Source organism: Epargyreus clarus, unplaced genomic scaffold (genome assembly GCF_041222505.1).
Source record: "Epargyreus clarus isolate Ecla_fem2 unplaced genomic scaffold, WU_Ecla_fem_2.2 ptg000009l, whole genome shotgun sequence".
Taxonomy (NCBI): Eukaryota; Metazoa; Arthropoda; class Insecta; order Lepidoptera; family Hesperiidae; genus Epargyreus; species Epargyreus clarus.
In genome coordinates this window covers 3,908,377-3,921,303 of record NW_027332217.1, presented here as the reverse complement: position 1 = coordinate 3,921,303, position 12,927 = coordinate 3,908,377, and the positions used below count along the sequence as shown (strand labels likewise).

Sequence of the window (12,927 nt, the reverse complement as noted above, 5' to 3'; positions counted from 1 at the left end):
AGAAAATAAATTGAACTGATTTTAACCGACTTCTTCTAACAGTAGGTACAATACAAAATTATCCTTTTCTATTTATTTATGCAATACTATAAAATTCGATTATAACTTAAGGAATCCTTCATATAAATAATTGAATCAAAACTAATTGATAGACGAGAAATTTCCGCATAAAACTGAATAATTTATACGGGAGTTAAAAGGAAGCCCGATGTAGGAATTATTCCGAGCACGGACGATTTGAATAGCTTTACGTCTCTATTTATTAAGATAAACAATAAAATAACTTTCTATCGACTCTTGCAGCCTTACGGCTTGGCGAAGATACTTTTTTTTATATAATATAGGAGTAGCAGACGAGCATGCAGTCCACCTGATGTTAAGTGTTTACTGCCGCCCATGGACATTTGTAATAAACCCCAGATAAGATTAGACATTCCTACCTGAGGTCGGCCACAGATGCGCCGCTACCCTTGAGGACTAAGCTGGAACGCCTCGGAAAAGTATGTCTCCCTTACCACACCCTTCAAACCAGAACACAGCAGCGCCTAACACTGCTGTTATTAGGCAGAAATAGTTGTGGCGGTGGTGCCGCCGGAGTCGAACCACAAAGTGTTCTACCACCTTCAATTCGTTTAAGCAATGAGTGCTTAGTCAACCTTTAAATGTTACACACTATACGGTTGTAATAGTAGGACACATATTTCTTAAATTACTATGAACATATGACGGAATTTCTGTGGTTCTATGTTTTATTTCGTTATTAAAATAGTTAATGTTACTCCCACGATTTAGAGGAATCACCTTATCACGGTACACATATATAGATTCTTATACTGTGACCTTATATTACTCGTATGTTAAAATCTGTCAAGCCGTGTAGCTGTAAGGTTGCCAAAAAAGACTATATACGTAAGTACATACGATTAAAAAAATATTATGCTCTGAAATCGGGTAAAACTATATTATTATTTCCGTTCAAATAATTAATCATTATTGAACGAAACTTGTAACTGAATTGAAAATTCGTTTCTTTTTCGTACCCCAAATTAAAAGGTAATCATTTAATTAAAATAATATAATTGATTAATGGGACATTTCGGAATAGAACTGAATAATTTATTCGGCAAGATTGCATAACAGGACAAAGTTGCGATGGAGTCGGAATTATTCAGTGCACGGACATCCGAACGCCTCTTAGTTTCATCTTATTAAAACGGAGCTGGATACAATCCGTATCCCTAATCACTTTTACAAGAAAGTTAATAAAGAAGTTTGTGCTCTGTATCTATGTACCTAACTACAGTATACTCGGGAAGACATAAAGAAATTTATTATCAGAAATGTTACTACTATGCGCTAAAAGAAATAATATTTGAAATAAAACTTGAAGATTTTAACATTTCTAATACGTACTTACAGTAAACTTTATTTATCAAATCGTACTTTTTATAATTTATTTAATAGTGCAACAAGTTTCAGAGTATTAAATCCTAAGTATATTGCCCTTCAGGGGCCTTAGACTGAAAAGGGTAAGGTCTAAAATGACTTAGTGAGGGTAACTAATTAATTCATTTCGTATTATACGACACTAGCTGTGACCGCGGCTCTCTGCTGGACTTAAGAAACTTATTAATAAATTTATGAATTATTACCCTTCATATGGATTGCATAAAGACATGTCCATAAATAACTTATAGTTATAGAGTGGGTTCAGTTTATTGGCCTCATATAACAATTTATATTATAACATTTTTTTATTAATATAACACAATATTTAATAACACAATATTTGGTATGATACCAAATATTGTGTTATTTGGGCCAAACATTGTAAGCTGGTTCAAAATATTTCTAACCAAACCAACGGCATCCTATAGTTGCGATATAAACGAGAAGCTTTAAGAAAGTCTGAGATGAGTTGATAAATTTCCTTCATTTTCTCTCACTGTGGTAAGTGTCATGGTGACGATCCGTTGCAAAAACGTTTAAGTTAATATTGGCAGGCTATTAATTGCCCATGAGCTACTATAAATTGAACGATAATTGTGTAGGCTACGTTGTCGCTTATCGCTTATCGTCGTTATTGAGCATTTGCTTAAACCGCTGCCACTTGGGCGTTCAATTTGTTGTTTTAGCGACCGACGATCGATGTGAATCATTCTATTTTATTCAAGTTAGTTTTATTTTATTCCGAAAAAGAATTATACGATTGGGGTAGCAAACAAGCATGCAGTCTACCTGATGCGCAATAGTAACAGTCCACTGCTGTGATCTGGTTTGAAGGGTTTGGTAAAGGAGACACACTTTTCTCAGGCATTCCAGCTTAGTCTTCAGGGGTAGAAGCGCATCTGTAGCCGACTTAAGTTAGCAATTTAATCGTATCTGGGGTTGACCGCAGATGTCCATGGGTGGCAGTAGCCACTTACCATCAGGTGGACTGCATGCTCGTCTGCTATTCTTATATTATAATAAAACACATGTATAAGGTCCTAAATCATCTCCGAGACACTTTTTACGATCGCGTTTACTTAATTCTCATAACTAAACCTAACAGTTGCTTAATCGGCCGTAGCCAATGGGCGATCCACCTAACTATTACGTTTTCTCACCACTTCCTTGATGCGAGAAAATATCGGTTGATGATCTGTAATAAACATTAAATGACATTACTATGTATGAACACCGTTAGGGCTAGAAACAAGTTAATAATAACACGTTTATTAGATCTTCTAAGTAAAGCAGGTGGCGTGTATTTATAATCTTCATTAAAAACAGGATCTTGAATTGTTTGAACCGTTTTAAAAATGCAATGGATAAAAAGTTAGCGTGGATTGGTAGATTTTTAATTCGTTTTATTATCACTGCTACACCTATTTCTGTCGTATTAAGTGCTGTTGTTGTTTAAGATTATATCTTATCATACCACTCAAACCATTATTTAAACGAGGCGTTTTAACTTAGTCTCCGGGATCAAGTTGTGTGGATCAGATAGAACTTCATCCTATTTGGAATTGATTACAAATATCTATGATATTGAAGGTGGTAGAACCCTTTGTGGTTCGAAACCCGGTGGAATTACCGCCACACCTATTTCTACCTAATAACAGCAGTGATAGGCGCTTACCATCAGGTGGACTGCATGCTCGTCTGCTACTCCTATATTATAAAAAAAACTATGATACCTATGTGCATTCTCGTTTATGACTTATAATTTCATTTAATTTGATATTTTATAAACACGTGTTTCTTTAACTTTAAGGTTAATGTAAGAGCCTCCGCAGCCCTATACAAGATAACTATATTTCATTTAATTTAAATGAAAATTCGTATTCAAGACAAGATTATATCCCGGGAATGCTCCCATTCTAGCGTAAATCTTAACCTGGAATAACGAACACAGGTCAGTTATTTCATGCAGGTATTTTACGGAGTGTCTCGTTTACGAACCTTTAAGACATGTTCAGGTGATCTTACGAATTCAGCGACCTGTTTAAAACATTTAGGCCAACTGCCCAGGTATTTTTGTAGAACTAACGAGAAGTGTGTGCCGTTTACCTAGCACGTAAAAAGATACTTTTTGAATGGCTGAGAAATGAGTCTTAATTCTTGGAGTTTATGTACTTTCGTTTTATAATTTTTGGTTTAATACTGTGATATAAACCGTTTATCAAACACATCTATATGTTTGTTAATCCTATGATTAAAATCCTATCGAGGTCAACCACACATTGTAACACTTCAGGACAGTTAGAATTCCTAGTATAAATGTCTTTCCCTTCACACCTTTTAAATAAGTCAAAATTAGTACCTACCGCTTATTTGGCAGGGGTTTCAGTGTTGCTACTGGAGACAACCCCAAAGTGTTTTGCCACCATTTACTCCAACATAAAAACTCTACATTTCAATTTGTGTAGTGAACAACTTTTAGAATCAAAATATCTGTTTTCTGAGCTGTGTTTCTATTCTCTTTTTACGAACCAGATCCGTTAGAACAATCTTATGTGTAAACCCAACGTGCCAAGTGTTTCTTTGGACGTGCGAAACTGTGATCTTTTGGTGTCGACAACGCTTCTAGAATTTAGAAGTCTCGCTGGACATTTGCCAACTTTTAACTTCACGTTTGGAACTATCTCCTGATATTTCCGGGTTTAACGGTGTTATATGTTTTATACGAATTATGAACTTACTACGCTGTGATACCGTAACCGTGTTATGAACGGACAAGACTTTAGGTTTAAATAAAAACAGATATCATATGACCGATTGAGCACTTACATTATTACTTAAAGTACCTATAATTCATTAATATAGTTAATGGGTTAATATAGCAGTTTTTTATGTTTTATATTATATTGTAGTATACATATGTACGCTACTGAAACAGTATGAAAAGTTCAGTGTTTATTTGAAATTTTAAAGCCTTCATTCTTGTCTATTTACTTAGATTGATCTTGAAACCACTTTTAACTCAAGATTTTATAGCGAAAATTAAAATATTATACGAGTAAAATACTTATTGCATCGAAATGTCTTATAGTATTAAAAAACACATTTAAAAAAGCTCGTGGATTTGCGAGTTTGAAAAGCGTTATTGTAATCCTTACTAATATTATAAATCCGAAAGTAACTCTGTCTGTCTATCTGTCTGTCTGTCTGGTTGTCTCTTCTTCACGCCTAAACCACTGAACCAATTTTAATGAAATTTTGTACAAAGATAGTCTGACGCCCGAGAAAGGACATAGGATAGTTTTTATCCCGGAAATCCCACGGGAACTAGGGATGGCGATCTAAGATCGATTAATCGGAGAATCGATCTTTTGGGTCCAAAACATCGATTATTTTAATTGATATTAGTAAGAATTGAAACGTAAATTATGCATTTGATCAAGTGATGATCTTTAGCAAAGTTGAAGGTACGAATATTCAGTTTTATGTATGTTAGTATGTTATATTAGTTTCTTTTAAACGCGGGCGAAGCCGCGGGCAAAAACTAGTATGACATACTCGTATTTTACCGACTAATACTCTTTTTATTATACAATGTTCAATTGGTATTTTCGCTAACCTGTCCACTTATTATAATTATACAAAGATGTACCTATACTTTATATGTAGCTAATTAACGTTGTAACCAGTTTCAGGTGAATGAGGAGTGTATGGGGCAGGATGCGGGTTCCTGTGTGCGTGCTGATTCTAGCCGCGTGGGCGTTCGCCGAGGATAATCAGGATAGGTAATTATAAAAGATAATCTTAAAAATAAGTTGTAGGTACATAAGAAACGAGTGCAGTGCTATCTAAATAACTAGATCCGCTAGTAGTTTGTGAACTTGAAAAATGTGCACAATTATGAAACGATGCTGAATACCCCTTTCTGATCTTTAGAAACGGCACAATGTATTTCGCTTAAAAATGTGTCTGCAACGACACGAATGAAGTGTTGATATTGGCTAAAGATGCTTTTAAAAATTGATCACTTAGCATGAGGTTGATTACGCAACATGTTATAGTTTTATTCCGACTCTAAAAGCACTTAAAACTCGGAGGATAAAGTCTTGACAAATATTCCTTGGAATATTACTCGTATGTGGTTTCAGTATTACTATATTTATAATTAATCTTTGAAAAGTAACATTTTAGTAAATTAATATATACTCTTATCACGTTCCAGGCGCTCCAAGCTACCGTTCATCGCAGATGCCGTTGGAAACAAACTGCCACCACCGTCCAATGTACCAGCTACCGTTGGGAGTCCAGTAAATCTTCTTACCCCAGACAGATATGAATTCTACACCTTTGACGAATCCGGTGAACTGGTCAAAAGATTAATGACTTTAGAGGAAATTCAAGCCATCGTAGCCGCAGGCGAAGAAACCGAAGGCTTAGTAACATTTGCGAATGATAACCAACCTACCATTGCTTTCAATTTTAGCCAACCGCCTTACACCAAAGTGCATAATGTGGTCACAAATGTCCAAAATGTTCTTAAAGCTCAAATGGAGGCTCATAAAAACAGACCTCATACTCAGCCACCTTTGGATACTCCTGATGTTTCAGACTCCTGGAGTTTAATCTTACCGTCAATATTCGGAAATACTGGTGTTGATATCATACCGGATAAAACTTCAGAGTCATTTATTACCCCCGAAACGGAAACCATTGAATTGGATACTTCTAATTTTTATGATGAAAATTCTCTTGGCAAAGAAGGCATTAATCTTATTCCTCATAGTTCAACGACAGAAGCATATGAAAAAGTCGATAAAAAACCGGATAGTGAGAAGATGCCAGATAGGTCAACAATTTCTACTACAAGTACAACAACAACAACCACTAGAAAACCAACCACTACTACGACTACTACAACAACAACAGTAAGATCAACAACTCCTGTTAGAAGACGTGTACCCACTACAACCACTACAATAACAACAAAGCCAAGAACAACAACCACAACAACGACTACAACGGTTAAACCAACAACTTCCACAACTACAACAAAAAGTAAACCTGTGACGACAACCAGTCGTCCCCTACGTACCACACCGACACCATATAGGCGAACAACAACAACAACAACTTCTACTACTACAACTACTATCTTACCATCGACTGAGAAATCAACTACACATGCGGTACCAACAAGAAGACCAGCTACTTCCAAACCACATGTAAATAATGAGAGTAGTGAAGTTCCTAATACGATTCCTTTACGCTTTGGTGCTGGTTTGGATTCAAGGAAACCAGTACAATATGAAAAAGTGAGCACTTTTGTTCCTGTTTCCACATCAAGTTATATCACGGAAAGAACTACAAGAAGACCTTTAGTCACGACTAAAATAACTTCTCCTACTACTATTACTACTACAAAGCGTATAACACCATCGCCTAGTACAACTTCAGTTCCTAAGGTCTCATCTACCACAGAAAAACCGTATACTAGTACAAGCATGTACTTAACTTCTGCGGATAATGAACAGGAATATGATAAAATCAATTCCACTACAATAACGACACAATCAGTATCACCTTCAACTACCGTATCATCTACAGAGTTTATAACAATTAATAAACAACCAAACGACCAGTATATTAAGAATGAGGAACCTATTCAAAGCGAAAACAGTCCAAATGATGAAAAAGATAATGAACCTAATATACCAATTTTTGACGTAGCCCAAAGTATAAGTCAAATAGCTTCGGATTTAGGTGGAAACTATGCACCACTGCCGACGTCTTCTAATTTACTAGAGACCACAAAGATTAGCAATATTGGCTTAGAGAGCAAAGAAAACTTAGAAATTGAAATACCTGCTGATAATGAACAAGATAAAACCCAAAATAACAGTACTGGTTCCGATAATTTTATAAAAATATCAACACTCAATCCACATGAAAAAAATGGCAACAAAACCGTTACAGATGAAGATGTGAAAAACAGTAATGTGAAGTATGAATCTTCGCAAACACAAAGTGTACCGACGTCTACGACTACCACGAGTACCACTACAACTACCACTACAACTTCTACGACAATAGACCCCATTTTATCTGAATCAATGGAAGACTTACTGTCTCAGATAGTTCATTCAGCACCTGAGTCAATAATTAGTGCTGATAAAAATTCGGACTTAATGAAACAAGAACATGTTCAAATAGTTACGAATAACAACGCAAATAAACCAATGACTAAAATAGAAACAACAACTGCTACAATAATCAAATCTGAATCTAGTACGTTGAAAGTCCCAATTGTTTCATCAATAACTGATGATATGAATAAAATAAAACTGTCTCTTAATGACACAAATGAAATTCAAGCATTACCAACAAATACCGCTGACCATAGTCCAAACAGTAAGCCAAGTATGGTGGAAAATAAAAATATTGAAGTTGCTGATCTGAAAAACAAAAATCAAAACAACGTACTTGAGTCTCCAAATAAAATAAATAAATTAGAAAGTGTTCCTGAACAAGATCATACTAAGAAACCTGAGATAGTATCTCTTGAAAATAAAACAGAACCGTTTTCCACTACTGTCATTGAAGATAAAGTAGGGTCTACCTCTACCGAATCGTTGCCAAAACTGGATTCGACTACAGTCAAAGGCTCAACAACCAGGCAACAGAGTGGTAGTATTCCTTATAATACAGAGAAAAATAAATTATTGATTCCTTCAGAGAAAAACAGGTTATCAAATGCAAATTATAAGGAAAAAGAACCTTTGCTTTATCCTAAGGTGGATGAATTTAAGAAAAAAATTCAAAAAGTAAATATCGACGACAAGGAACTAGCCAACGAAAGAAATAATTCTTGGAAACTAATATCAACTGTTTCTCCACCTAAGGCTAATGATATAGGCAAGGACAAACACAAAAGTGATGGAATTGCTCCTGAAACAAACGAGGACAAAAATATTATTCTTGACTTCTCGAAGGAAAATCAAGGATTAGAGGTTACTACTAAAGATTTAGGCGAAGATATTGCTCAATTTACCGAACTATGTAATGAGCTAGCTTTCCAGTACTGGGGTGATATTGTACAAGACATAGATAAAAAACGGAGTTTCGTATTGTCGCCTTATTCTATTACATCAATGCTGGCTATGATGTTTATGGGAGCAAGAGGGGCAACCTCAGGAGAAATGAATGAAATACTAAAACTAGATGATATGGTAACATTTAACCCTCATTTCACACTCAAAAATATTTCAGATTCCATTGAAACAAGTCCTGGTTCAGGTGTAGCAATATCGGCCTTCATAAGAGAACTTTATAGCGATAAAAGTAAAGGAAAAATTTTAACCTTCTACAAAGAGAGGTCTCAACATTTCTACAATGGACATGTCGAAGAAATAAATTTCAAATTAATCAGTGATATCATTAGAAGAAGGACCAATTTGTTAGTAAAGAGATATACTTGGGGTAAAATTATTGAATATATGAAGACAAATACCATTGTTATGCATCCTCCTCTGGCAGCTTTCTCTGCAAATATTTTCCAGGTACTTACTTATTTTACTGTATTAATAAATATATTATTATCTAAACTAAGTATACAAGAAAAGGTAGCTGATTCTAAAATAATATTAATTAAAATCAACATAAATTATAATATTTTATTTGCATTACAATTGTGTATAGACCTTCAAGTATACAGATTGGTGCTAACAAAAATATGTTGTCAATTTCCAGACTGATTGTTCGAGCTCATCTGTGGAGGGAAGAGATGGCGAGATGTACTTCGTCGTGTCTCCCAACGTGCGTCAACGAAGATTGGTGCCGGTTCCTGCTGTCGTGTACAGAAGCAACTTCCTAGCCGGCTACGACCCAGTCTTAGATGCAACAGCCGCTGCTTTAGGGAACACAAACTCTGTCATCAGCACGTTGTTCCTAATGCCAGGCCAACAAGGTAATGTGGTTCATGCTGAAGATTTAGAGGCTCTTGAGAAACGTTTATTGGATTCAAATCCCACTACGCCTACCTGGAATCGCCTGTTACGTACGCTTTTACCTCGTGTTGGATTGGAGCTTCAAATCCCGAGATTCTCTCACAAATCAATTTTCAACGTATCTTCGACACTGAGAAGAATGGGATTGAAAGACTTATTTGATGCAGAACACGCTGATCTCGGAGGTCTGAACGGACCATCCAAGGATCTGTACTTATCAGATATGATTCAAACGACAATGTTTGTTACCTGTGGAGAAGGCGTAATCGCAGAACAGCACCATATAGAAGAATATCCGGAGACAGTCGACTTAACTCAGAGAAGACGAACAGCGAGATGGGTTACAGGCTGGGATGAGCCACGTGATTATCAAAGAGCATTCCATGATCCACACGATGTTGGCGATGCAATGCACTTGCCACTGCACCTTAGACCGAGACAGGCGCGTCTGCCGTCCAGAAATGCGCAGCCAGCACGATTAAAGTTCGACAGACCATTCCTGTTCTTCGTAAGACACAATCCCTCTGGTATGATCTTATACGTCGGCCGGTACAACCCTAGGCTTTTGCCATGAAGGCATTAGAAAAGACTGTTAGATTAGTTTAGTTAATTATATTCCTGAAAGGAAAGTGATAAGATATACTGGCGCGTGTGATATTTGAAAGTGGATCGCAAAGAGCATTTACGTGACAGTATTACTCGTTAGTGTGTTGGTATGAAGTAGTTCAGCAAGTACATGCATCGGTATATTGTACAGCGCTACGTACCTCTATACTAATGTTAATGAAACGTGTGTAATTATAAGGAACGCTAATGATACATAAAGTCGAATATCTGCATAAACTGTAATGTAGTGTGCATGAAGAACATATTTCATTTCATTGTCAATATTCGTTAATATAGTTTCGAGTTTAGAATAAATTTGATGTTTTAATATCAAATATTTTTAATTTCCTCTTCACTTATTCACGTAGAATTCTCGACACTCTTGGTAAAAGTCTGTTAATTCTTTACACTCCACGGTATCAATTATGGCCGGACAATACTGTAAAAGTAATAAAAATATCATAAAAGAAAAATATTATTAATTTAGCACAAATATATTTTACATTTTTGTCAGGCGTATGAAGATAGTATCATGTGCGTATTATAAAGTATTTTTTAACTTTTTTTAACATGGAACTTGGCTTGGAATAGAATACATAAAATTATGATATTAGGTAAACAATGCAAGTAACAAAATTAAGTACTTTATTAATATTTTCATTTTAGTCACTTCTGGCCTTCCAAAAGAATTTTAAGATATGAATATTGAATATACAAATTTGTACAAACACATACCACATTGATGTAGTTCCGTATACAGCTTTGAAGAAAATAAAATTCACAAGCCGTAAGGGGCATATATATCCTATACATATGCTTGCAATGAATTTTCGCATTTATCATGACGGTTTCAAAGTCTGGATTGAGCTTAACCCATTCGTCGAGATGTGTGAAAAACTTGATATCGTCCAGTTTATTTTCAGCATTTATTAAACCGTATTCTTGTAAAACACATTGCCAGTGTTCGCACTGTAACAAAGTATTTTTAATTTTTTTTATAACATATGAGTAGCAGACGAGCATGCCGATGGTAAGTGGCTACTGTCGTCCATGTACATCTGTCATCAACCTCAGATCGTATTAGATATTCTTATCTAAGGTCGGCCACAGATGTGCTGCTACACCTGAGGACTAAGTTGGATCGCCTCGGAAAAGTTTGTCTCCTTTACCACACCCTTCAAACCAGAACACAGCAGCGATTAACACTGTTGTTATGAGGCAGAAATAGATATGGCGGTGGTGCAGCCGGAGTCGAATCACAAAGGGTTCTACCACCTTAACTCCTTACTACTTCTCCTTTACTAACAGGATCGCTGGTTTCCCGGCGGTAACCAGTGACATTGGCTCCGTTGTTGATAAACATTAAAGCGAATCTAGCACCGCATCCTTTGGCAATCTCTCGCTTGAAGAACGGTGGAAATATGCAGCATTGTCTTGACTGAAATTTTGAGAAAATGTAGCCATTAAATATTTTCATTCCATTTTATTTGTGCGTTTCATACACAAATTAATTAACCACAAAATAACAGTATTTGATACTATGTAAATTAATGATTACAATTTATGGATATTTAGTAACTAGTGAAGTCACAATAAATGGATGAAAAACGGTAAAATTAAGTGGAAATAAATAAACACGAACAAGTAAATGTCTATTTTGGAGCAAAATAGGGTAAGGAAAGAGTTCTATAATTATGTAAACCAAGCAACAAAATCAAATAATTTCTAAATGGAACAATCAAATAAGTTAATCTGTAAGAAGCTTATAAACGACGCAGTTTTTTATGATTATCAGTTTATGATTGTTAGTTATTTTTTATATTTTGATATTAAATAATATAAGAGTTTGTTTACTTACCAGTAGCTCTGTTGTACCATAACATTTTTCAGGCTTTATGTATGGTCTTTCAAATTGACAATTCACCTGATTAAAGTAAAATTCTTTTTTATTACGTTTATAATATTTAAAGTATGATATTATGTTCATTTTTCTGATACTATATATGTTAACACAAAAACTTACCGAAGAAATAACAGCTAATGATATTGTTATAATCACAATATTTTTCATCTTACGTTATTAGCTTTTTAACGAATAATTTCAACACTGGTTAAAAAAAGTATACCAGCACCATTGCACTATACTTCTTGAGTAAAAGTGGAACTGTAACTTGTAGATTTCAGTATATTATAGGTTTACGGCACCTACGTCCTCGCAATTCGAACTGTGTTTAGAAAATACTACATACGAACTGTTTGTCCTGTGTTATTCATATCTTTCCTTATTTTCTTTTTTAGTGTTGCCTACTTCCGATGGAGAAATGAACTGATGTTACAATATTCATTTGTTTTGATTATTGTTCTGTATCAGTACCCTTACCATGAGCTTTTACGTTTTGACAAATATTACTGTTTTGGTATTTATTTACGTATTTGCCCATACAATTTCCAATCAGCGCCCCTGGCGGATTGTATCAGAACTATAGTGTCAGTAACTTAACATTAAATGTCTAGATTGACAAAATGGCGCTTTATGTTTTGTCTCTCTTTTTTGCGAACATGTGAGGTAGATAAAAAGGCTTGAGCACTTACTTATTGTTAGGTTTACTCAGTCTACTAAGCAAATGGAACATAATAATGGATTGAGCAAACGTAACGAAAAATTGTGGGATGTTTTGAAAACTCCTGGTAAGGGTACTGTGTTTAGAAAATACTACATACGAACTGTTTGTCCTGTGTTATTCATTTCTTTCCTTATTTTCTTGATTAGTGTTCCGTATTTCCGATGGCGGAATGAACTGATATAACAACATTCATTTGTTTTGATTATTATTCTGTACCAGCTGAGAGGGTAAGAGATTATATGCCGCAG

The 12,927-nt window shown here is 35.2% G+C and overlaps 2 protein-coding genes across 4 annotated transcripts in view; one reads left to right on the top strand and one right to left on the bottom strand.

Annotated features, from left to right (window-relative positions):
- The window catches only part of LOC140744785 (uncharacterized), a 95,477-nt gene extending 85,107 nt beyond the window's left edge, over positions 1-10,370 (top strand). For both annotated transcript variants that reach the window (XM_073076445.1, XM_073076444.1), the window contains 3 exons: positions 5,136-5,231; positions 5,669-9,002; positions 9,193-10,370. In XM_073076445.1, coding sequence (XP_072932546.1) covers positions 5,146-5,231; positions 5,669-9,002; positions 9,193-10,023 — 4,251 coding nt within the window. In that variant the 5' untranslated portion in view covers positions 5,136-5,145 and the 3' untranslated portion in view covers positions 10,024-10,370. The remainder of the gene's footprint in view (positions 1-5,135; positions 5,232-5,668; positions 9,003-9,192) is intronic.
- LOC140744786 (uncharacterized) lies at positions 10,354-12,214 on the bottom strand. Of its 2 annotated transcripts, XM_073076446.1 has the most exons (5): positions 12,079-12,214; positions 11,914-11,979; positions 11,362-11,493; positions 10,791-11,024; positions 10,354-10,494 (listed from the first exon to the last, which is right to left on the bottom strand). In XM_073076446.1, exons 1-5 carry the CDS (start codon positions 12,124-12,126, stop codon positions 10,408-10,410), a joined length of 567 nt encoding a protein of 188 aa, XP_072932547.1. In that variant the 5' UTR covers positions 12,127-12,214; the 3' UTR covers positions 10,354-10,407. The 2 variants fall into 2 exon arrangements, with proteins under 2 accessions (XP_072932547.1, XP_072932548.1); XM_073076447.1 differs by lacking the exon at positions 11,914-11,979 and having other exon boundaries at positions 12,079-12,184.
- Positions 12,215-12,927: the final 713 nt, after the last annotated feature.

Excerpts from the sequence above, each read along its gene's own strand:
- LOC140744786 (XM_073076446.1), bottom strand. The coding sequence starts at position 12,126 with ATGAAAAATATTGTGATTATAACAATATCATTAGCTGTTATTTCTTCG. Across the intron at positions 11,025-11,361 it reads GCCGGGAAACCAGCGATCCT|TGCGAACACTGGCAATGTGT; the intron begins GTTAGTAAAGGA and ends ACTTTGTTACAG. Across the intron at positions 10,495-10,790 it reads TACGGAACTACATCAATGTG|TATTGTCCGGCCATAATTGA; the intron begins GTATGTGTTTGT and ends TTACTTTTACAG.